The sequence below is a fragment of the Somniosus microcephalus genome, chromosome 11, assembly GCF_052327205.1.
Source record: "Somniosus microcephalus isolate GS21.2 chromosome 11, FLI_Smic_1.0, whole genome shotgun sequence".
Taxonomy (NCBI): Eukaryota; Metazoa; Chordata; class Chondrichthyes; order Squaliformes; family Somniosidae; genus Somniosus; species Somniosus microcephalus.
Genome location: NC_140997.1, coordinates 171,279,189 through 171,303,870, shown reverse-complemented (window position 1 = coordinate 171,303,870; position 24,682 = coordinate 171,279,189). Strand labels below are relative to the sequence as shown.

Here is a 24,682-nt window from a genome sequence, read left to right as displayed (position 1 = left end):
AAGGAGGGAGGGGGGGAAGGAGGGAGGGAGGGGGGGAAGGAGGGAGGGAGGGGGGAAGGAGGGAGGGAGGGGGAAGAGGGAGGGAGGGGGAAAGAGGGAGGGAGGGGGAAAGAGGGAGGGAGGGGAAGGAGGGAGGGAGGGGGAAGGAGGGAGGGGGGGAAGGAGGGAGGGAGGGGAAGGACGAAGGGAGGGAGGGGGAAGGAGGGAGGGAGGGGAAGGAGGGAGGGAGGGGGGAAGGAGGGGGGAAGGAGGGAGGGAGTGAGGGGGAAGGCGGGAGGGACGGGGAAGGCGGGAGGGGGAAGGAGGGAGGGAGAGGGAGAGGGAAGGAGGGAGGGAGAGGGAAGGAGGGAGGGAGGGGGAAGGCGGGAGGGGGAAGGAGGGGGAGGGAGGGAGGGAGGGGGAAGGAGCAACAGAGTGAAATTCAATCAAACACTGAACACTACTGGTTATCTGGCAGGTGACATGGCTGCAATGACATCACATCAAAAACTTGCCTGCAGTCTTTTGAAGACTCCTGATCTCAGATTTCCAAAGCCATAGAAATAGCTTGAGTTTATAACATCCCTTCCAATTCTACATAGGGAGTTTGCTCAATTTCCCAGTCAAATTCTTCCTCCTCTTCAATTTCAGCATTGACAGAGTGTCCTGCAAAATAAATTGCAAAAGTATTTCATCCACCCTGCTCTGAAAGGCCGCACAAAGGTGAAAAAACAATTGTAACTTTATAAAGTGGCAACGACAGCTCAGCGACTGCAACAGTTCATTATCATTTTTACAGAGGGCGTATTTAAACTTGTCGAACAGGTTAGCAAATGGCCAGAGATCAAGTGCGAGATTTACAATTACAATTTTGAGGAGACTATAATTTATAAACTCAAACAAACACTTAGCCCAGATTACCCTTCTGTCTGGAGTACTCTGTTCACTTGGACCTGGACCACATTCAGGCTTGGGCTGATAAGTGGTAGGTAACATTCGTGCCACAGAAGTGCCAGGCAATGACGATCTCCAACAAGCGAGAGTCTAACCACCTCCCCTTGACATTCAATGGCATTACCATCGCAGAATCCCCCACTATCAACATCCTGGGTGCGGGGGCAGGGGGGTCACCGTTAAACAGAAACTTAACTGGACCAGCCACATAAATACTGTGGCAACAAGAGCAGGTCAGAGGCTAGGTATTCTGCGGCGAGTGTCTCACCTCCTGACTCCCCAAAGCCTTTCCACCATCTACAAGGCACAAGTCAGGAGTGTGATGGAATACTCTCCACTTGCCTGGATGAGTGCAGTTCCAACAACACTCAAGAAGCTCAACACCATCCAGGACAAAGCAGCCCACTTGATTGGCACCCCATCCACCACCTGAAACATTCACTCCCTCCACCAGCGGCGTACCGTGGCTGCAGTGTGTACCATGTCGAAGTCTCGACTCCGAGTAAGACTCTGAAACAAACTGTACCGTCAGATAAGCAAAGCTTTATTTTACTTGCATACAAGTGTATACAAGGAGAGAGCTGCCTGGACAAAGGCTAGGCCAACATCTCTAAAGGACATCAGTGAATGCAGCATATTTATACACTCGAACAAGCAAGTGTTCCATAAATCACGTGTAATGGTATTGTATCATTTTAAACACATTAAGAGTTTTGCACAAGGACAATCAGCAGGACAGAAATATCTTCAGACAAGGTTAGTTAATTACATTCTGTCAGGAGGTTCTGTCTGAATCTTGTTACCAAAAATGATTTGCTTACTCATGTCTGATTATCATATTTATACAGTGAAGAACACAAGTTCCATATGATCATGTATAAAAGTTAACAAGTCAACTCTGTACAAAGCTATTTCAGTATTCATGCAGAACGAGATTAACTTTAACAGAACTTTTCACTCTTTGATCAGATGTCATTATCACCCCTCAGTTTGCAAGCGTACAAAACACGGTGCGGTTACCCAATCGTTCTGCAGTGTATTGTTCTGGCAGTTTGTGATTAACTTAAGCAATAGGTCAGAAAATTACGTTAATTGCTGCTGACTCGACTTTAGTCCAGCGGCAATGATACAAAAATACATTAGATGTCAAGTATCCCATCATGCACTAGTGAGGGCAAAATCATATTTCCACATTCCCTCCTTTTGTCCTTATCAAGGACAACCTAGTCTAGCAAGATTGCATTTAATCTTTCCTTCTCTTCATCAAATGGGTCCTTAACCTGTACCTGCATCATTACTTTAACTGGTTCTGCATTCATGACCATCACCATGGAAAGGTTGGCAACCTCCATGGAGGAGATAACTCGCCAGGGTACGGAAAACATGGTGAGTGCTCATAAGAGAATGACATCTCTTGAGGAGCGTTGGCCATCAGTTGAACAGAGAAACCAGATCTTCATGGAAGTCCTTCTGAGTAGGACTGCCAATGCAGAAACGGGTCCCCATGGCCCCCTAAAGCGCAGCAAGGTGCTCTCAAGCCACTTCCAAGCGCTGGCCCCTTCTGGCCTGTGCAGCTTCAGGTGAGTGAGCAGCAGCCTGGTGCTCCCGGTGCTATTCCTGGTTCTGCTGCTGCCGCCTCTGCTGCTGGAGATCCTCTAATGGCAAGAAGGGAAGGAAAAAAAGGCGTCCCATGCTTCTGTAAGATGCCTCCGCTGAGGAAGCGCTGAGTGAGGGTGGCGAGAGGGGCTTCCCAGGAGATCACATTGGAGAAGTGTGTGAGGCTCCAACCTTCCACAGCTGTGCCGAAGCCTTGAAGAAGTAGCCCCAAGCCTTCAGCAACAACAAGGTCCTTCAACATACAAGTGCTGTCCCTTTAAATCGCAGCTTCTCCATTGACCTGCAGCTGACAGCTAGCAAGCCGGCAAGCTTCACGCCAGCTCTCAGCAGCGGGGTTCCCCACAGGCGGGTTTCATGTGGGGAAAGCCCCAAAGTCGCAACGGCCCCGGAAAATCTACCTCAACGCGGTAATTATTGGTAATTAGTGTGCCGACGACCAGTCCCGCCAGCAGCAGCAGGGTGCGGGGAAACGGCGGTCCGAAAGTCGGACGGGGCGGGGAATCAGGCGGCCGGGGGGGTCCCGACCCGCTTTTTCGACGATTTTCGGCCCCCGGACGCATGAAAAGCCGCCCGACGGTGGCCAGAAAATCTGGGCCATTGGCCTTGGACAGGTTACAGCGCAGATTCACCAGCTACCAGGGCTTAAAGGGTTCAATTATGATGACGGGTTACACAAACCTGGCTTGTGTTCCCTCGAGTTTAGAAGGATATGGGGTGATCTAATCAATAAATGATTAAGGGATTCACTAGGGATACAAAGAAACTATTTCCTCTGGTGGTGGAAATCCAGAACAATGGGGCATAATCTTAAAATTAGAGCCAGGTCATTCAGCAATGAAATCAGAAAAGGCTTTTTTTTCCCCCCACAAAGGGAAATCTTTAACTCAAAAGGCTGTGGATACTGGGTCAATTGAAATGTTTTAGCCTGCTATTGACAGACTTTCATTAGGTCGGGGTATCAAGGGATAAGAAGCAATGGCGGTTAAATGGGGTTGAGGTACTGATCAGCCATGATCTAATAGAATTGCGGAACAAGCTCGAGGGGCTGAATAGCCGACTCCTGTTAATATTCATGAGACTGTCCAATGGGTTAATTCATACCAAGGTAAGACAACATAACTTTAGCAATTAGAGTCATAACGGCACAGAAGGAGGCCATTCAGTCCATTGAGTCCGTGCCGGCTCTCTGTAGAGTAATCCAGTCAGTCCCATAAACTGGGAACTTTTGAGCAATTCGATGAAGAAACCTATTAATTGCCAGAATTTTAAAAGTTCACTATTAATTCAGTGACTTCACGATGAGAATGATCTATTTTACAATGCATACTCAGAGTGAAATGCTCGATCAACTTTAAAATGGTTCCATTAATAATTGTGTGACGACTGTGGCTAATATTGACATTTATTTCAGATTCCTAAATTTCCTGGCACAAATTAAACCTCGAACCAGGCACAACTAATTCTGCGATGTAACCTTGCAACTCCAGCAGCAAAAAAAAAAGAGGATTCTCGATAACCAGGGTTAAATTCCAAACCACGTGCAGTTTTGAATAACTCCGACCAAAGCACTCAAGTGTGCTGTCCTTTCAAGAAAAGGCAACGGGAACACAATTAAATACTTGGTACTATTTTTCTTCCTTTCATTGCTAATTGTGATGTGGTTCACAGAGCTCAGTTGAGGGACTGAGCCAATACACACCAGGGAAAGAGCAACTGCGCCACATCATTTTCTCCGAAGCAAAGTAGCAGTCAGCTAGAAGGAGGTCTTACTTCAGCAGTGGAGCTCGATGTACTCGTTTACTGCCAGTACAGCTTCTATTGCTAATAGCGCTTCAAACACCAGAAACCAATTTTAAATATAATGAAATAAAACATCTCCAATCCAATAAATTACACAGACTCCCTAAGGGACAATCTCAAACTATTTACTGTAGCTCCTCTTCGATCCATCATTCCAGCCAATCTCGTGGGAGGAAGGACCAGCTGAGTTAGACACGTCCGATAGCAACTAACTAAAACGCCAAGAACATGTTAACCGACTGACAGTCTCCCAAGCAAAGCTCCTTTCAATTCTGCTTCTGAGGCTGGGGAAGGACACTTCAGTACCCACCCACCACCCTTAGCCAATCAGTAACATGAGTGGAGTTTCTAATCGTTCAGATGTTCAAAACAGCTTTTATCGCTACTTTATTTAAGGAAGCAAATGGGGAGGGAGAGGGGGAAGGGATGGCACATTTTAAGACTGCAAAAAACATACCTATCTCTTCCAGTAGTGGCTTTGCAGATCTTGCACCCTTTGGTGCCAGAAGTGCAGTCAGCATATCCAACCCCTCAAAGTATTCCGCAGGAGTCTCTTTCGGAATCTTTATAGTAAAAGTTCCTAGAAACAAAAACACTCAGAAGTTAACTTAGCATGAACAAGGGATAGCAGTGTTTGGCATCAAATAATCCAATGAAATTTATCAGTATTATGCTAACCGAGGCATGCAATTTACCACCACTGCCTCGCTGTCTTCTGAATTGTTATTTCTTCCTTTGGTCAGGATTTTAAGTCTCGATGCACTTCAAACAATGGAAAATACTCTGGAGTACATTTTAAGACAATAGTGTGGCGACACGCCACCATTGGACATAATCCGCTCACGGCGGCACGGACAGTTTACGCAGGCGCACTGCCAGCAGCAGCCGCCCCCAGCCGGGGGCCCTTTCCTCCGGCAACTGGTTTCCCACAGGGACAGGCTGCCGGGAGCACTTCCTGTCTGGGGAGTATTTAAGTGGTTGTGCGGGCTTTTCAAGCTCTCTCTTTGCCATGATGTAGATTAAAGCAGTTGTGTTTCACCAACTCTGGTCTCGACTCCCACGTTTGCCGCGGTATCTCAGCACTGGTGACCCCGACGCTCAGGACGAATCCTAAGCTAGCATGGCGGATACAGACGCAGTCACGGTTAAACTACCGGACTTTTGGGAGAACCTGGCCGAGGCCTGGTTCGTTCAAGCCGAGTCCAGATTCCGGCTGAGAAGCATTACAGTCGACGCCACGAAGTACGACTACCTCGTCGCCTCTCTCACCTACGCCACAGTCCCCAAGGTTTGGGCAGCGCTGCAGGATCCACCAGTGGAAGGCAAGTACGAACATCTGAAGGCCGCGCTTCTTAAAAAATTTCAGGCGCCCTCTTACCAGCGCAACTGCCAACTCCTCGACCTCCCAGGCCTTGGTGACGCTTCACCGTCGGACCTGCTTTCCCACATGCTGTCCCTCTCGGACGACAAAAACCCCGGCGCCCTCTTTCGCACGCTTTTCATTTGGCAACTCCCCACCAGTATCCGCCCGCTCATTGTAGAGTCTGGCTCCATGGACCTGAATGAGATAGCCGAAAAGGCCGACCGGCTGCTCTCCGCGCAGACCGCCCGCGACGTCGCGCCCGACCTCACGGCAACGACCACGCGGTCTCCCCAGCCCACTAGGCCCGACCGCCCTTCCAATCCGGGTCACTGCTACTACCACACCCGGTTTGGCACTAGGGCCCAACGCTGCACGCCACCGTTCACTTTCAAACACCCCCCCCCCCGCACCGGCCCCCACGATGGCCGCGGGGCAAAAGGGGCCCCTACTGTATGTCACCGACGACAGCACCAACCGCCGACTTCTGTGCGACACAGCAGCCCAGCACAGCATCACCCCCGCCTCCGCCCTCGAAATCCAACGTGGCGCACGGGGTATCACGCTGGCCGCAGCCAATGGCTCTGGCATCCGCACATACGGCACCCGCATGGTCACGCTCGACCTCGCAGGCCGCCGCTACTGCTGGGAGTTCCTCACAGCCAAGGTCCTCTGCCCACTCCTCGGCGCCGACTTCCTACGCGCCCACGGCCGCCTTGTCGACATTCCGAGGCACCGCCTCGTCGACATCAACACTATGGCCCCCATCCCTGGCGCATTCACCCCGGCCCGTTCGGCCGGCCTGACGACCTACTGCCTCGCCAGAGCCACGGACAACTACTCGGCACTTCTAGCCGAGTTTCCCGCTCTCACTAACCCGACCTTTTCGGCCAAAGCCACCAAACACGGTGTGGAGCACTATACCCCCACCACCGGCCCCCCGGTCTCTGCCCACGCCCACAGACTCAACCTGGCCAAGCTGGAAATCGCGCGAGCCGAGTTCACCACCATGGAGCAACTCAGCATCATCCGCCGCTCCAGCAGCCCTTGGGCCTCGCCCCTCCACATTGCCCCCAAGCCCGGCGGAGGCTGGCGCCCCTGCGGAGACTACCGCCGCCTCAACGACGCCACCACCCCCGACCGATACCCGGTGCCGCACATCCAGGACTTCTCGGCCCGACTGGCCGGACGAACCGTCTTTTCCAAGGTCGACCTGGTGCGCGGTTACCACCAAGTCCCCGTACACCCCGCGGACAGCCCCAAAACGGCCGTCATCACCCCATTCGGCCTGTTCGAGTTCCTGAGGATGCCCTTCGGCCTCAAGAATGCAGCCCAGGCCTTCCAGCGCCTTATGGACTCAGTCCTCCGGGACCTGAACTTCCTATTCGTCTATCTAGACGACATTCTCGTGGCCAGCTCCTCCCAACAGGAACACCTCGAACACCTTCGCATCCTGTTCGGGCGCCTAGCCCAACATGGGCTCATCCTCAGCCCGGCGAAGTGCCAATTCGGCCTAGCCGAGATCGATTTTCTCGGCCACCACATCACCCCTGCTGGGGCCATCCCCCTGCCCAACAAGGTGCAGGCCGTCCAGCAATTCCCCCGCCCCAAAACCATCAAGGGCCTCCAGGAGTTCCTCGGGATGGTGAACTTCTACAACAGGTTCATCCCCAGAGCAGCAGCCCTCATGAAGCCCCTATACGACTCCCTCCGAGGTAAATCCGGCAAGATGGCCGTAGCCTGGGACACTGACACGTCAGCCGCCTTCGACGCCACCAAAAACGCGCTCGCCGACGCCACCCTGCTCGCGCACCCGAGGGCCGATGCCCTGGTCGCGCTCACCACCGACGCCTCCGGCCACGCGGTCGGAGCCGTGTTCGAGCAGTGGGTCAATGGCACGTGGCAGCCACTTGCCTTCTACAGCCGCCAACTGCGCCCCCGGAGGTCAAATACTCTACTTTCGACCGCGAGCTCCTCGCGCTCCACCTGTCGGTCCGCCATTTCAGGTTGCTCCTGGAGGGCCGTCCCTTTACCGCGTACGTGGACCACAAGCCGCTCACATACATGATGGCCAAGCACACCGAACCCTGGTCCGCTAGGCAGCAACGCCAGCTCGCGGCCGTGTCCGAGTTTACCACGGACATCCAGCACGTCTCCGGTAGAGACAACGTTGTCGCCGACTGCCTTTCCCGTCCCGCCATCTGCGCGAATCACCTCGCGGTCGACTACGCGCAACTAGCAGCGGCCCAGCTCACGGACCCAACCTCCTCTCGGCGACTACCAGCCTGCCAGGGCTACGCCTAGCCAAGGTCGCGCACGGGCCCGAAGCCACGGCAGTCACTTGCGACGTCTCACTCGGCCAACCCAGGCCGGTCGTCCCTGCAACTTGGCGCCGCCGCATCTTCGACGCGCTCCACGGGCTGTCCCATCCGGGTTCCCGCGCATCCGTCAAACTCCTCTCCCAGCGCTTCGTCTGGCGCGGCCTCAGCAAAGATGTTCGGACTTGGGCCACCTCCTGCCAACGGGCTAAGGTACAGCTGCACACAAAAGCACCCCTGGGAGACTTCGAGTTACCCAGCCGCCGCTTCGACCACGTACACGTCGACATCGTCGGTCCTCTGCCGCCATCGCAAGGCCAAACTTATCTCCTCACAATGGTCGACCGCTACACACGCTGGCCTGAGGCAGTGCCGCTGACCTCCACCACCACAGCCGACATCGCCAGGGCGTTCGTTAACACCTGGGTCGCGAGGTTCGGCGTACCGGCCGACATAACCTCCGACAGAGGCACCCAGTTCACCTCCGAACTCTGGACGGCCACAGCACGCAACCTCGGGATGACACTCCACCGAACCACGGCGTACCACCCGCAGGCCAACGGGCTTTGTGAACGCTTCCACAGGTCACTCAAGGCCTCACTCCGCGCCGGCCTGCAGGACAGTACCTGGACTGACCGCCTACCGTGGGTGCTACTAGGCCTACGCACCGCGGTCAAGGACGACCTCCAGTCCTCAGCAGCGGAGTTAGTCTACGGACAACCGCTGCGCGTACCAGGCGAATTCCTCCCGGAGGCTACCACGCCTTGGTCGGCCGAAAAGCAGCGGCTCAACTCTTTCTCTTCCGCTCAACAGTTCGCCCCACTTCCGGTCAACCGCCACGGCGAACTCGCACCTCACGTCCCGCCAAACTTACAGCAGGCACGCTTCGTCTTCGTGCGACACGATGCGCACCGTGGACCCCTGCGACCCCCGTACGAGGTACTACAAACTGGGGACGAGGTCTTCAAGCTGCGACTCGGCGACAGGGTCGAAACAGTCTCCATCGACCGGCTCAAGCCAGCACACACAACCAGGGGAACAGGTCCCCGTGGCCCGACCTCCAACTAGAGGCCGTCCCGCCAGCAAGCTAGCACAGCCGGCGGCGAACCGCCCGGCCCCACCAACTAGACCGGCGACCACTCAGAGCCGCTCCAGCAGAACCATTAGACCACCGTCACGACTCGTCCACTCCTCCTAAGCGGATTCTGGGGGGAGCTCTGTGGCGACACGCCACCATTGGAAATAATCCGCTCACGTCGGCACGGACAGTTTACACAGGCGCACTGCCGGCAGCAGCCGCCCCCAGCCGGGGGCCCTTTCCTCCGGCAACATGTTTCCCACAGGGACAGGCTGCCGGGAGCACTTCCTGTCTGGGGAGTATTTAAGTGGTTGCGCGGGCTTTTCAAGCTCTCTCTTTGCCATGATGTAGATTAAAGCAGTTGTGTTTCACCAACTCTGGTCTCGACTCCCACGTTTGCCGCGGTATCTCAACAATAGCACTGAAAATACGGTGGGCATTTAATGCGCCCAAGGGAATGACAGTGTTTCAGTATTAATCGTTAAACCTAGGCTACACTCACCCATACACCACAGAGAATAAAGATATACATTTCAGTTCAGAGGCAGTGTGCCTGATAAAGTAGCTGTGGTCTAGCTGGGAACATGAAAAAAGTATAACAATCTCTAGATTCAGATCACCTTAATGAGCTCCTGGAATGTCATTCGGATGTCTGTGGTGTCATTGTAAGTCTGCTGCATTGCTGCCTTATCAAACACCACATCTAAAAAGCAAGGAAAGTGAATTTCCTTCGCCAGTTCAGCTGTGTTTTTTAAATCCAGTTTTATAATTTTATCTCTTCCTGATGCCTATTTAAAATTACATTTGGCCTTTCACTCCAAAATCAAATATTTAAAAAATACAATCACATCTGTTTTGGCCACCACCTAAATAGCAACTCTATCTAGAACCGTTAAAGGGGCCGCACAACCCCACCCCGCCCCACAAAAAAAATTAGAACATTGCTTGTCGGGGCTGAAGGAGGTTACAGAGATAGGGAAGGAGCAAGGCTCCGGAGGAATTTGAAATAAACGATGAGGATTTTAAAACTGAGGAGTTGTCGGACCAGGGGCCAGTGCAGGTCAGTAAGCACAGGGGTGCTGGATGAGCGAGACTTGGTGCGAGTTAAGATACGGGCAGCAGAGTTTTGGATTGAGCACAAGTTTAGGCAGATGGAAGATCAACTAGGAGAGCACGGTAATAGTCAAGCCTCGAGGTAACAAAGTCACGGATGAAGGTTTCTGTAATGAAATCTGTTTGTCTTGATCCTGTATTCGTTTTGCACTCATGTATATTACCCTCCCCCACAATGTACAGTTTCACTTCCTCTTTCCCGACTAACCTGGGAGGTTCCAGGTCTTGGCTCTTGGCTCCGCCCCTGACTTCTCTTACATAAAGATCCCAGGATCTGTATGACTCATTCCTGTGAACCAGTCGGCGTGTTGAGATGTTAGCTCTGATCTTAGTGATTAAAAGCCAACTTGTTGAAGTCTATAACTTCTAGTTTTGTGGTTATTGAAGGCCCATCAATTTTAATCACTAAAGAATACTAGGATGGATCGACTCCTAAAACCAGAGCGTCTGGACTTGGATCCACATTCTGCTGAAGCATCAAATCAATTTGGACATTGGCTCAAATGCTTCGAACTCTTCGCGGGGGCCTCATCCGCTAGCGAGGTAGATAAACTGAGTCTACTGACTACTCGCGTAAGTCATCGGATTTATTCGTTCATCCGGGACGCCACCTCTTACACGGAGGCCATCACTATCCTGAAGGCCCAATACCAGAGGCCGGTAAACGAAGTGTACGCCAGACATCTGCTGGCTACACGCAGGCAGCGACCAGAGGAATCAATGGACGATTTCTTACAGGGCCTAAAGGACCTGGTCCGGGACTGTAACTGCAAGGCCGTGATGGCCAAAGCGTACTCTGACGAATTGGTCCGCGATTCCTTCATCACGAGCCTCAAATCGAATTATATCCGGCAGAGACTGCTGGAGAAGGAGGTCCTGGACTTAAAAAAGGCAGTGGCCACTGCGCGATCGCTGGACGTGGCCCAGAGAAACTCTGACTCTTATTCTTCCGGCCATGCGGCCCTCACCGCCTCTTGCGCGCCGAGGGGGCCGCCATCTTGGAATCAGCCATCTTCCCCATCCAGGTCTCAGACCAGCTCTACGCCGCCGGAGTCCCCACACAGAAGTTCACCCAGGAGTCCTACTACAGCAGCAATGTCTCGAGGCCCGAAATGCTACTTCTGCGGCCAGGCCAAGCACCCCAGACAACGATGCCCAGCGAAGGACGCTACATGCTTCAAATGTAAGAAAAAGGGGCATTTTAGCAAAGTCTGCAGGGGGAATCCGATTTCCAACTCCGTCACCGCCTCGTGCGTGCCGTGCGGGCTGCCATCTTGGGATCTTTTCCCGACTCAACGGCCGCCCAGGGCCCAACAGTGGCTTCAATCACGGTGGATCAATCCAGGCCACACCCGTTGACAAAATCCATGATGGACATACAGGTAAACGGGAATTTAACGAAATGTTTAATTGACTGTGGGAGTACCGAGAGTTTTATCCACCCTAGCCTGGTACGGCGGCACTCATTAACGGTAACCCCTACACGGAGCAGAATTGCTATGGCTGCTAAGCTCCACACTTCGGACATTTTGGGCTACTGTGTGGTAACACTGACTGTAAAAGGCACGGACTACAAGGATTTTAAACTCCTCGTGATGCCAGAACTCTGTGTTAATGTAATCTTGGGCCTGGACTTCCAGTGCCACCACGAAAGTGTCACGCTAGCATATGGTGGGTCCCAGCCGCCACTCACAGTCTGTGGCCTATCAACCTTAAAAATCAGCCCGCCCTCTTTATTCGCTAATCTCGCTCCGAACTGTAGGCCCATAGCGACCAAAAGTAGACAGTACAGTCTGGAAGACAGACACTTTATCAAGGCGGAAGTGGACAGACTCCTGCGGGAAGGCATTATTGAATGCAGTACCAGCCCGTGGCGTGCCCAAGTAGTCATAGTTAAAAATAGCGAAAAGAAACGGATGGTAATTGACTACAGCCAGACTGTTAATATTTATACCCAGCTGGACGCCTACCCTTTACCCCGCATATCAGAAATGGTCAACCAGATTGCGCAATGCCGAGTCTTCTCGACTATCGACCTCAAATCCGCATATCACCAGCTCCCCATTAGAACGGAGGACCGCCCATACACCGCCTTCGAAGCGAATGGGCGCCTCTACCATTTTCTCAGAGTGCCCTTCGGGGTAACAAATGGGGTCTCGGTCTTCCAACGTGAGATGGACCGCATGGTTGACGAGAATAAACTACAAGCTACCTACCCCTATCTGGACAATGTCACTATCTGCAGGCACAACCAGCAAGACCACGATCTAAATCTTGCGAGATTTTTAAAAACTGCCCTAAAGCTGAATCTAACCTACAACGAAGACAAATGTGTCTTCAACACAACCCGTCTCTGTATCCTCGGCTGTGTGGTGGAAGATGGGGTAATTGGACCGGACCCTGACCGATTACGCCCCCTAAAGGAACTGCCCCTGCCACACAATCCCAAAGCTTTAAAAAGGTGCCTGGGATTTTTTTCGTATTATGCCCAATGGGTGCCCAATTACTCTGATAAGGCCCGACCCCTCATTAAATCGACGTCCTTCCCACTATCAGCTGACGCTCGGGAGGCTTTCACCAGTATTAAACAGGACATTGAAAGGGCTGCAGTGTGTTCAGTGGACGAATGCATTCCCTTTCAAGTCGAAAGCGATGCGTCAGACTTTGCCTTAGCTGCGACCCTCAATCAGGCTGGGAGACCTGTGGCCTTCTTCTCCCGAACCCTTTAGGGACCTGAAATCAGGCACTCTTCTGTCGAGAAGGAGGCACAGGCTATAGTGGAGGCAGTGCGGCACTGGAGACACTACCTAGCCAGCAAACGTTTCACCCTGCTCACCGACCAGCGGTCGGTGGCTTTCATGTTTAATAACAAACAAAGGTGGAAAATCAAGAATGACAAAATACTCAGGTGGAGGATTGAACTATCCACGTTCGACTATGATATTATGTACAGGCCGGGAGCCCTTAATGAACCCCCAGACGCCCTATCGCGGGGAATGTGAGCCAGCATTCATACGGACAAATTACAGGGTCGCCACAACGACCTCTGTCACCCAGGGGTCACCCGACTATACCATTTTATAAAGTCCCACAATCTGCCCCACTCCATCGAGGTGGTCAGGGCAATGACCAGAGCCTGCTGCATCTGTGCGGAATGGAAGCCTCGTTTCTACAGGCCTGACCGTGCACACCTTATCAAAGCCACACGGCCATTCGAGCGCCTAAGTCTGGACTTCAAGGGACCCCTTCCCTCTGCCGACCGTAACGTTTACTTCCTCAATATCATTGATGAATATTCCCGCTTCCCCTTCGCCATTCCCTGCCCAGACATGACCAGTGCCACGGTCATCAAGTGTCTCTGTAATCTATTCTGCATGTTTGGCATGCCGAACTACATACACAGCGATAGGGGGACGTCATTCATGAGTGACGAGCTGCGCCAGTTCTTGCTCTCGAAGGGGATAGCCACTAGCAGAACCACTAGCTACAACCCCCGGGGTAATGGGCAAGTGGAAAGGGAGAATGCTACTGTTTGGAAGGCTGCCACGTTAGCCTTAAAGTCAAAAGGCCTTCCAACCTCCCGCTGGCAGGAAGTCCTCCCAGACGTGCTCCACTCCATAAGGTCTCTGTTATGTACTGCCACTAACGCTACCCCTCACGAAAAGATGTTCGTTTTCCCCCGGAAATCCACCTCGGGCATATCTCTACCCACGTGGCTGACGTCTCCGGGGACAGTACTATTGCGGAAGCACGTGAGAGGCCATAAAACGGACCCCCTTGTGGAAAAGGTACAGCTCCTCCATGCAAACCCTCAGTACGCCTATATCGAATACTCGGACGGGCGAAAGGACACTGTTTCCATAAAAGACCTCGCTCCCTCGGGGAGCGGAGAGAACGATGGGAGACTACCCGATGAAGACCTACACTACAAAGAGACAGGACGCCCAGAGGTATCAATACCCAACTTTAACCTGGAGGACACTGCAGATAACCTGGAAGACACTGCGGAGGCCCGGACAGCGGAGGAACCAGAATCCACTCCCCTAGAGGCACCCCAACCGGCTTTGCGCCGATCACTGAGAACTGCAAAACCTCCTGACATACTCACTTATACCAACTTATAAGAAACATCACCCCGATGGACTAAATCTATAGAAGGGGTGAATGTAATGAAATCTGTTTGTCTTGATCCTGTATTCGTTTTGCACTCATGTATATTACCCTCCCCCACTGTGTATAGTTTCACTTCCTCTTTCCCGACTAACCTGGGAGGTTCCAGGTCTTGGCTCTTGGCTCCGCCCCTGACTTCTCTTACATAAAGATCCCAGGATCTGTATGACTCATTCCTGTGAACCAGTCGGCGTGTTGAGATGTTAGCTCTGATCTTAGTGATTAAAAGCCAACTTGTTGAAGTCTATAACTTCTAGTTTTGTGGTTATTGAAGGCCCATCAGTTTCAGCAGCAGATGGGCTGAGGCAGGGGCGGAGCCGGGCGATGTTACGGAGGTGGAAGTAGGCGGACCTGGTGAAGGAGCGAATGTGGTCAGAAGCTCATCTCGGGGTTAAACACAACACCAAGGTTGCGAACGGTCTGGCTCAGCTTCAGACAGTTGCCAGGATCAATCAAACGTATTGCTGCTGCAACAACTCCACTCATTAGAACTCATGCAGGAATCATTGCCAAATTAGGCTGGTGAATTCCACACTTGGGTGGACAGTCAGTTTTGACTAAAAGCTGACCCAGTGGGTCAATAGACACTGAACAATAAGGCTGTGAAGGCAGTCAGGATTTGTTAAAGGGGAAAGTTGTGATGACTTCGCGGAGAAGAGGTTAGAAATCATCTTGTGCAAGTCCAAACCCACTGATGTGAGAAAGCATTGCATATTCTTCATTTTTGCAACAACGCATTTATATAGCGCCTTTAACATAGTAAAACGCCCCAAAGTGCTTCAGAGGAACTTAATCAGACAAAAAATGACACCGTGTTAAAGGTGACATTAGGATAGGTAACCAAAACGCTTGGTAAAACAGGTAGGTTTTAATTACATCAAGGTACGCGGTTCAGATTGAACTCAGAATCTGATCATAACTGCTTCTCTGTGCATTTACTCCCTGTGAAATAAAGCAGCTTAATGATGTGTATAAAGCCTGTTTTCACAAAGCGTTTACTCAGTCTGCCTTCAGACAGACTGAACAGCTACACCTGCAAAAGACACAAATACAGGAAACTTTGGTTTATCCGGAGGTTATATGTCTGGAATACTCGATCTAACGGCAAAAATCAGGAGCCGTATTCTGTAGTTTTTTTTAGTTCTCATTGCTTTTTTTTTCCCCCCCCAGTCAGGCACTGCAAGGTCTGTAGCTACAGCAACAGCTTCAGCTAGAGGCGCTTGCAGCTGCAGCTGACTGTTTTGAAGCTGTTGCTAAGCAACAGGGTTTGTTGATTCACACGGAGCTTTTCAGTTCTGTATGTTTCAACATTATGCTGGTATGTCCGGCACTTTTGATGGTACGGCACCATCTCGGTCCCATCAGTGCCGGATATCAGAAAGTTTCCTGTATCTAGTTCAGGTCATAAGGGTTGAAAACCCTCTTGGATTATCCTGGAGTCAATTCCCATAAAAGACGCTCAGATTTCTTATGGGACCAACGGACACCACTGGAGCCAAGAACGTATTTAGGGTAGACTCAAATTTCTAACAGCAACGATTAGCTGTTTAAATATTTCACGGTCTAACATTGAGAAGGATATACCAATAGGGCTAGATGAAGTAGGGTGGGAGGAGGCGCACGTGGAGCATAAACACTGGCACGACCAGCCTGTTTCTGTGCTGTACATTCTATGTAATTGTGCTGGCTTTGTCGGCTCACACAAATCATCCCTCATCTGTTCCATCCCGACAAAGCACTCACTTCAGAGTTAAGTGAGGTACAGTTCAAGCATGGCACCAGTTTGGTGAATAAAGAAAGGTGCATTACTCCAGTTCAGATTTAGTCATTGTCCTGTAGATGAAGAGATTTTGCACACACACATCACAGGCAGGTCCACAAGCCAGCAAAATCAATCTCCTTTTCCTTTACTGTACAATAAAGCAGTGGAGCTGAATGAAAGCATTTCTTCCAAAAGATCCTCACGTCGCACAACATTGACAGCAAGATAAAACTTTCAAAAGGACTACCTGGAGTTTGCCTTTTATTGTGCAGGAAGGGGAAGATTACATGGTTTTCTCAGCAAATATAAATGTAAAATGTGGCATTCCATCTGATTTTCCCGTTATTTAAGCAGCTGACTCATTGTATTTGGGCAATGGCAGAAACAAATTAATCCCACAGAAACTGTGATAATTTAGAATTGATTATTGAAAGGCAATTATATTCAATTATGAGTTCAATGCAAAGTGGCCTATTTAAAAAGGCAACAAAACAAAGGTTTTTTTTTAATCGTAAGGCCATGTCACAAACTGCCAATTAACTTTTCTTTGAACAAAAACAGAAAAATGTTGGAAACACTCAGCAGGCCAGGCAGTAATTGTGGAAAAAGGAAAAAAATGTTATAGTTTCAGACATATAACACTTTGTCAGAACTGGTAAATATTACAGATGGACAGCTAATAAGAAGTAACAGAACAAGTGACTGGGGGAGGGGTAAAGAGGCCACATACACAAGAAAAGAAAATGACCTGTAAAGTGATTAGCTGGCGAACAGGGAATGTGACAGAGTGATAATAGAGTAAGATAAAAGGAGACATGATTTCTTTGAATTTTGTGGTATTTTCTCATGCTGTTCATTAGTTGCATTCAACAAGTAAATGATGGTCATTTCTGAATAAAGTCACCGCTCACAGAAAATTAAAACGTGTACTTTCAGCTCATCAAGCCTTTGTGTTTCTGTAGCGTTTAGAAAGAATGTGGGTGGAAGTACAAGGTTTTTAAACAGATGTAGTTATTATATACACCATTTGCAGTTTGAAGGTTTCAAGCTGTTGAACCTCAAATGCCCTGTTAAAAATTTTGAACAAGACCAAATCTGAAAAACCTCTCCCACCCGCAAAAGAAATGCAAACCTCAAAATATTCAGTATCACATTTCCAGCACCAGCAGCATTTTACTATTATTTTCCTTGCGTATCTGTTCAGGTTTCAGCCAAATATAATTAGGGCAAAGCTAGCACATCCAGAGTCACGTACAGATCAAAAAACCTGTCTGTTCTCAAAAAGCAGTTGTGCTCCAGGCTCCATCTAAACTATAATTATTTTAACAACACATTTACCCTGTGTAACCTCTGGAATTCCCTTCCTAAACCTCACCAACTCTCTTCTTCCTTTAAGATGCTCCTTAAAACCTACTGTAGAAATTGACTCACGTCAACCAGGAGACTGTTGGCGCACAGGGAATCCGCGCCGAGAATGGGTTGCGAAACCTTGGCAGTCACAAACTCCCAGTGGAAACGCTGGCCTCCAAAACACAACTGCACCCACCGTCTGCCGAAGGTCCGAATTGCCGCGCCATTGGCCGCTTCAAGGTCGAGACCGTGAATCCTGGTCTGCACATCAAGGGCGGACGCGGGTAATATGCTGCACTGCGCCCCGGTGTCGCGCAGGAAATGACGACCGGAGAGAGTATTGGTGATAAACAGCAGCTTGCCCGCATTGCCGATCGCCAACGCGGCCGCGGGGTGCCTGTTAGGCCCGGTCCTCGGTGGTCGTAGTGTTTTTTTGGGGGGAAACTGCAGGGAGGGCGGCAATGTCTCGCTTTCGCGCCGAACCGCACGTGGTAGGGACACAGCTCAGCAGGCTGATGAGCTGGGGCGGCGTCTGTGGGGGATGGGCGCCTCGTGGCGGCGCAGTACTGCTGAGTAACTGCGAATATTTTGTCTGCCTCTGCCGCGAGTGCTGCGCTGTCCTCAACTTCGGATCTGGCCAGGGCAGCTTGCACCTGTTCTGGTAGCTGGCTGAGGAATAATTCCCGAATAGGAAGCATTCCGGTTCGGAGCCAAGGAGGGCGAGCATTTGGCTCATTAACTCCGAAGGCTTGGAGTCCACGAGCCCGGGCATAGCGAGCAGTCGACTGGCGCGCTCCGATTTAGTGAGCCCGAAAACTTGCAGCAACCGCGCTTTAAGTGTTTCGTACTTGCGCTCTGTTGGAGGGTTCTTGAAGAGGCTGACGATCCATGAGGCGGTAGAGCCGTCGAGGACGGAGACCACATAGAGATATCGGGTCTGATCCGCAACGATGTCCCTCAGTGCGAATTGTGCCTCGACCTGAATGAGCCACGAGGTTGCTTGCTGCTCTCAGAACTGCGGTAGCTTCAACGAAACGGCGTTGGCCTCCATGTTGTTCTTTTTGCGAAAAACATTCACAAAAGACGGGGTCACCAATGTAGGAATTGACGAATTCCTAACTAAGAACTGAGGTCGACTCAGGCGATCAACCAAACAGGCTTTTAATGTAAAACTAAACGAGTTTAAACAGTTTGTTAAGATCGATATAGGAGAACCACGAAAACAGGTCTGTACAAGATGGAGCTTCCACGAGGACTGCCTAGGCAGTCACGTGGTTTGCGACATGACGTCATCGCGTTTACCCACGTTTTCCCGCGCTCTTAAAGGGGCCACGCCCCGTGCATACAAACACTATATACAAAACGAAGTAATGTCTAACACAATGGTACAGACTTAGGCTGGTGTTAGAACATCGTTAAAGGGAATTATGTACAGTTGCCCAGAGTCACTCAGTGGCTCCGCCACACTACCTCTTTTGTCCTACTATCTCCTCAGTGTCAAATTTTGTTTGATAATCGCTCCTGTGAAGTGCCTTGGGACATTTTACTACGTTAAATGCGCTTTATAAATGCAAGTTGTATATGACTCGACATATAACATCTATCTATATATCTCCATACCCATCTCTATATTGGCAGTGAAGCACTTTTTAATGTCCTGACAATGTAAAAGCCTCTATATAAATGTAAGATCTTTCGAATGGTGAAGTTTGATTTTTAAGTGCTGTAGCTGGTTACACTACTTTAATTCTCCGCTCCACTCCCACTCTGATCTCTCTGTCCTCGGCCTCTTACACTATTCCAACGAAGCTCAAGGAACAGCACCTCATCTTTCTATTAGACACTTTACAGCCTTCTGGACTCAACATAGAGTTCAATAATTTCAGACCATAACCTCTGCCCCTATTTTTCCACATGGCAGCTGTTGATGATTGTGCTATCCCCATTTACACCACTTCTAGACTCATCTTTTGTTTCTTTACTTGTCCCATTACCATCTCCTTTTGCTATCATATCTTTTGTCTTTTAATCACTCCTGCCTTGCACCCTATCACAGACCTTCCCTTTTGTTCTTTCCTCCCCTTTCCCCGCCTCCGCACTTGCTTAAAAATCTGTTACATCTCTAACTTTTTCCAGTTCTGACGAAAGGCCATTGAACCTGAAACGTTAACTTTGTTTCTCTCTCTCCACAGATGCTGCCTGACCTGCTGAGTATTTCCAGCATTTTCTGGTCTTATAGCTGGTTACACTGCCTGCTTATATCACTGTGTGTGCAGAACTGTAGAACTCCACCTCTGTGGACTCAAACACACATTGTTGCTGCCTCTGACTGCCGGCAAAAATTTTACAAATTGAAGAGCTGACAGGCTATTTCCCAATCCGTAGAGATTTAATAGCAGCACGGGGAGCAGCCACAGATTATCAAGTAAGCTTCACACTGACTGCATCAACATAAAAGGCCATCTCTTATAAGCTGGCACCTACGTCAGCCAACGACAGTGTTACACTGCCCCTTTGATATCAGATCAATTCAAATGTTAGCCAAACATGCAGTCATAAGAGCGTATGTGATTTTACATGGTCTTTGGACAAATAAGTGTCTTTTTCTGTAGAGAAACCTTGGCACAAAACCACAACCCCAAATTCCAAGTGCCACTACAATAAAATACAATACAAGCATTGTGCTCAGAGAAGAATTTAATACGTTAAAAAAACACATGGGGTGGGGGGGGGGAAAAGAGATTTTCGCTACTGGCTATTTATAGTAAAAACATATAGACAAAGAATGCATTTACAATTTTGCTGCATGTTGCCAACATAAATCTTCCCCCATGCTATTTGTTTCTAATTTTACAAGTAGGCTGAGATTGTAAATGATTAATATTTTGAATTGTAGATACAATTTTTTTTTTTTTTAAAGTCTCAAAGCTGGTGGGACCTTGCTGTATGCAAATTGTCTGCTGTATTTGTCCACAAAACACACTTCAAAAATAATTTGTTGGCTGTGAAGTGTTTGAGACATCTTCAGCACACAAAATTCACTACATAAATGAAAGTTTGTTGTTCTTTCTTCACGCTTTGTATCCAGTATCAATATTAAATACCCCCAACTTGGGGTGACAAAACACATCGAATCTTATGAAGATCATCACTGATTACATTAATTAGCATGTACATAGTGCTTTTAAACATCTCACAAAAGGTGCTTCACAAAGGTGTACGGGGGAAAAAATGGGAGCCGAAGGAGGAGCTGACACTGCTCGGTCGAAGAGGCGGGCACACTTCCATTTCTCATGCCAGTCTTGTGGCCTTTCAGTGAAGTTACCAAGTTAGTGGCATTGCGTACCAAACTCGTTTAGTGCTGTGGACTTGCACCGGTAGCAACAGAGTTCAGAGTGCACAAACACATTTCACACTGGGACTCAAGGTCAACACGAAGATTGAAAGGACAATACACTATTTCGTTAATCTCACTGAAGACAGGCAAGAAGATAAACTGGCAGAAGCAGGTACTCTGTTGAGGTTGGCAGTTAGGTACGATGGGCTGGAGTTTCATCTTAGTGATTCTCAGCATGTACATTAATGTCATTTTCTTTTGGATGAGCACAACTAACATTAACTATCATTTCTCATTTGCTCCTTCACTCTGACACCAGCTGTAGGAAATTAATAAGGGCTCAGAGAGAGGACGTGCCAGTAAAACAGGCCAACAAATTGCTCATTTCCCAACTGTGCCAGAAGGCGGAGACAACAGGTTGGAGTTGTCTGGATTGTTGAAAGGAGAAAGCTATAACAATCAGTGCGAAGTACTTAACCCGTCGACGACATCAACAGGCTGCCTTCATTTCTGCAGCTTTATTTAAAAATCCAATTTCAGGATAGGGGCTGTATTAATCCATCTGCGGCAGCTAAAACGCCAACAAAAACGCTGCAGTGACACAGGGCAAAAAGATCCCTTTGGGCTGAGTATACTCAGTGTTGCTGGTGTCAGCATATTAAACCTCCTTAGAAGGACCGGTTACTTTTATGGAAACGCACTGAAAACAAAAACAAAAATGCACAACCTGCTCACAAATGGCCCTGAGCCGGTGTTTCAGAAGACAGTGAACACACCAAACGTTAAAAGACGCCAAACTCCATTCGAATCTCTTTCCGTTGCTAAGCATTTTTAAGTCATAGGAGTTTACTTCTGTTTTGATCTTTTTGCATCACTACCAAAAAGCCAAGTGGCCCATGTCGATACCGGTGTAAAGTAGGAAAACAATGCTTTGACCACTGCTCACCTCAAGGACAGAAATACAGTCCACACAAAAAAATATAGCATATGAACCTGAAAGAAAACTCCACTATAGGTATAATAAATATGTATAATTGTCATGGTTAAAATGTCAAAAGGCTTGGTGAGTTACATCCAGGACAAATTCAGTAAGAAAGCTAAAAATATATTTTCTCTCACGAAGACAGAGTACTTCTGAGCCGATTTTAAAATACTCTAAAAGCAGAATCAATGATAGCGTAACAGTTCACAATTCCATTAGTGCATTTTGCATCCTTACAACCACTTGAAAACACTTGACCAAAGATTAAAGCCAATGCAAACGAGATATTTAACATCCATACCTGCATCAGCATCATATGAAGCCTTTTCTCTACCGTCCTCCACTATCTTTCCTGGAAGAGTCAATCTGTTTTCAGAAAGGGAGAGCATATGCTTGAGGTTATAAGGCTAAAACATTGTGTTAACACATTAGGAAATAGTGACAAATAGGTTTGCCAATGCACCATAACAAAAATTAGCAGTAGAATTGGGGCAATTAAAACCAAGCACTCCAAATCCCACTGCTGCAGTACTTGCCTTAAGAAGTATGGCTTAACGTAAAATTTGAAGTCCACTCCATCAATGTACAGGTCAACTTCATTCACTTTTGCATATGGAACATGGATTATAATGGTGAGGAAATTCAGCTCTTGGCTTAATTCGAAGGCAGGAGTGATCATAGTTACTCCAGATGATTGCGAGAGAAGATACACAAATCCTGCAAGAAACCACAGCATAAATTAATTTATACTGAGAAGCTTTCGCTCACATTTTTGTTGGAATATGACTGAAACATGCCTTAAATAAAATAAAGAGGACTGTCAAACTAACCATAAAGTAAGATGAAGTGCGAAGATGTTAAATAAAAAACATGACATTTCCAAGATGAAAAGCCCGAGGGAACAAGAGAATTTTCACTTGACTCTGCACACATGCCATTTGCTTCAGGGGGTTTCACCTCTATTCCATTCAAAGTTCAACAGGTTGAACAAACATCTTTGGGCATGCAAACATCTGGTGTAAAAATTAGTATTTGCTAGTAATTTAGCCTGCAACGTGTCTAATAAGGCAGTGTCAAGTAATGCATCACAGCTGTGCCGCTCCTTGCCGGCTCCGTGGCAGAGAGCCACGTAGACCAGGACGGTCAGCTGTTTGGTCAACAGTCTGTGCCGAGTGAACTCATCTCATTCAGAGCAATTCGATGATGCAATTGGTACTGCATGAGCTTGGGCAGGGGAAATGGGGGGGAAAACTACCCAGAGTTTCGCTATCCAGTGACCCATTCTGGAAACATGCGCATTTACATGTCATACGAGAGCAGAATCAGACATGGCTGAGATACTTCCTCCTCCCTGTCTAGGGTTTCACACAAAGAACCACCTTTTGCTGAGGTACCAGACAGCTCCTTCCCCCCACACCAAGGAACCATACCCCAACATTCGTCAGCAAGGGAAAATATTGGAGTGATAAATAAATACAAGACTACAATTATTATAGATCTAATTTTGCTCAACTGCAGGTTAACTTGAGGTATGAGACAAACTGCAATTTCAAATGTGCAATCAGTGGTTAAAACTACAATTTGTGGAAATTGGAGGAAAAAAAATTGAAAATAGCCATAATTTTTTTATAACGCACAAAAAGACAAAGCAGTCTCCAACAATAGCTGCAACTGAACAGCCAAGCATGTATTCAAGCAACATTTGGAGATTCCGTACGATTTTCATGTTGGCCTTGGCTCACTGGTAGCCTTAGAGTCAGAAGGTTGTTGGTTCAAGCCCTACCCCAGAAACTGAAGCACATAGTCTAGGCTAACACTTCAGGTGAAGCACTGAGGGAGTGCTGCACTGTCGCAGGTGCAATTTTTCAGTTGACATGTTAAACCAAGGTCCCATCTGCTCTCTCAGGTGACGTAAAGGATTCCATGGCACGGTTTTAAGAAGAGCAGGGGAGTAACTCTTGGTGTCTTGGCCAATATTTATCCCTCAGCCTAAATCATTAAAACAGATTATCTGGTCAATTAATCTCATTGCTGTTTGTGGGTCAATGGTGTCCACAAACTGGTGTCCACAAACTGGTTGCCACATTTCTCTACATTACACTAGTGATTTCACTCAAAAGTACTTAATTGACTGTGAAGCACTTTGGGGCATTGAGGTCATAAAAGGCACTATATAAATTCAAGTTCAATATACAAGTGTGAGGTAGTACATTTTGGTAGGATGAATAAGGAGGCCACATATTCCTTGGAAAATAAGTGTCTAACTGGAGTACAGGAACAGAGGGTCCGGGGCGGTGCAGATAGACAAATCATTTAAAGTAGCGACACAGGTTAATAAGGCCATAAAAAGGGCAAACAAAGCACTGGGGTTCATTTCTAGAGGGATAGAATTGAAAAGCAGAGAATTATGTTAAACTTGTATAGAACCTTGGTTAGACCACATTTGGAGAAGTGTGAACAGGTCTGGTCTCCATATTATCAAAAGGACATAGAGGCACTGGAAAAGGTGCAAGAAATATTTACTAGGATACCAGAACTGAGAGGTTATACCCATCAGAAAAGATTGAACAAGCCTTAAATTTAAAAAAAAACAAGAGGGCTGTCAACACTAACTACAAAGTAACCATCGGAGATGAAGCACAGAGACGTTAAATAAAAAATATGACATTTCAAGATGAAAAATTACCCAAACTGAAAAGCCTGAGGGAACAGAGAATTTTCACTTGAATTTACACATGCCATTTGTCAAAAGAGGGGCTCTTTTCTCTAGAAGAGAGAAGACCGAGGGGTGACCTGACAGAGGTTTTTAAGATTATGAAAGAGTTTGATAGGGTAGACGTTAGAGAAGATGTTTCCACTTGT

At 48.5% G+C, this 24,682-nt stretch overlaps 1 protein-coding gene across 1 annotated transcript in view; it reads right to left on the bottom strand.

Moving 5' to 3' along the window:
- Window positions 1–22,879, bottom strand: part of shq1 (SHQ1, H/ACA ribonucleoprotein assembly factor) — a 133,299-nt gene extending 110,420 nt beyond the window's left edge. The window contains 6 exon segments of the mRNA XM_086001428.1: window positions 495–562; window positions 565–645; window positions 4,808–4,930; window positions 22,122–22,186; window positions 22,357–22,537; window positions 22,651–22,879. Of these exon segments, the coding sequence (XP_085857554.1) occupies window positions 495–562; window positions 565–645; window positions 4,808–4,930; window positions 22,122–22,186; window positions 22,357–22,537; window positions 22,651–22,753 (621 nt within the window). The 5' untranslated portion in view covers window positions 22,754–22,879.
- Between the last annotated feature and the right edge of the window lie 1,803 nt (window positions 22,880–24,682).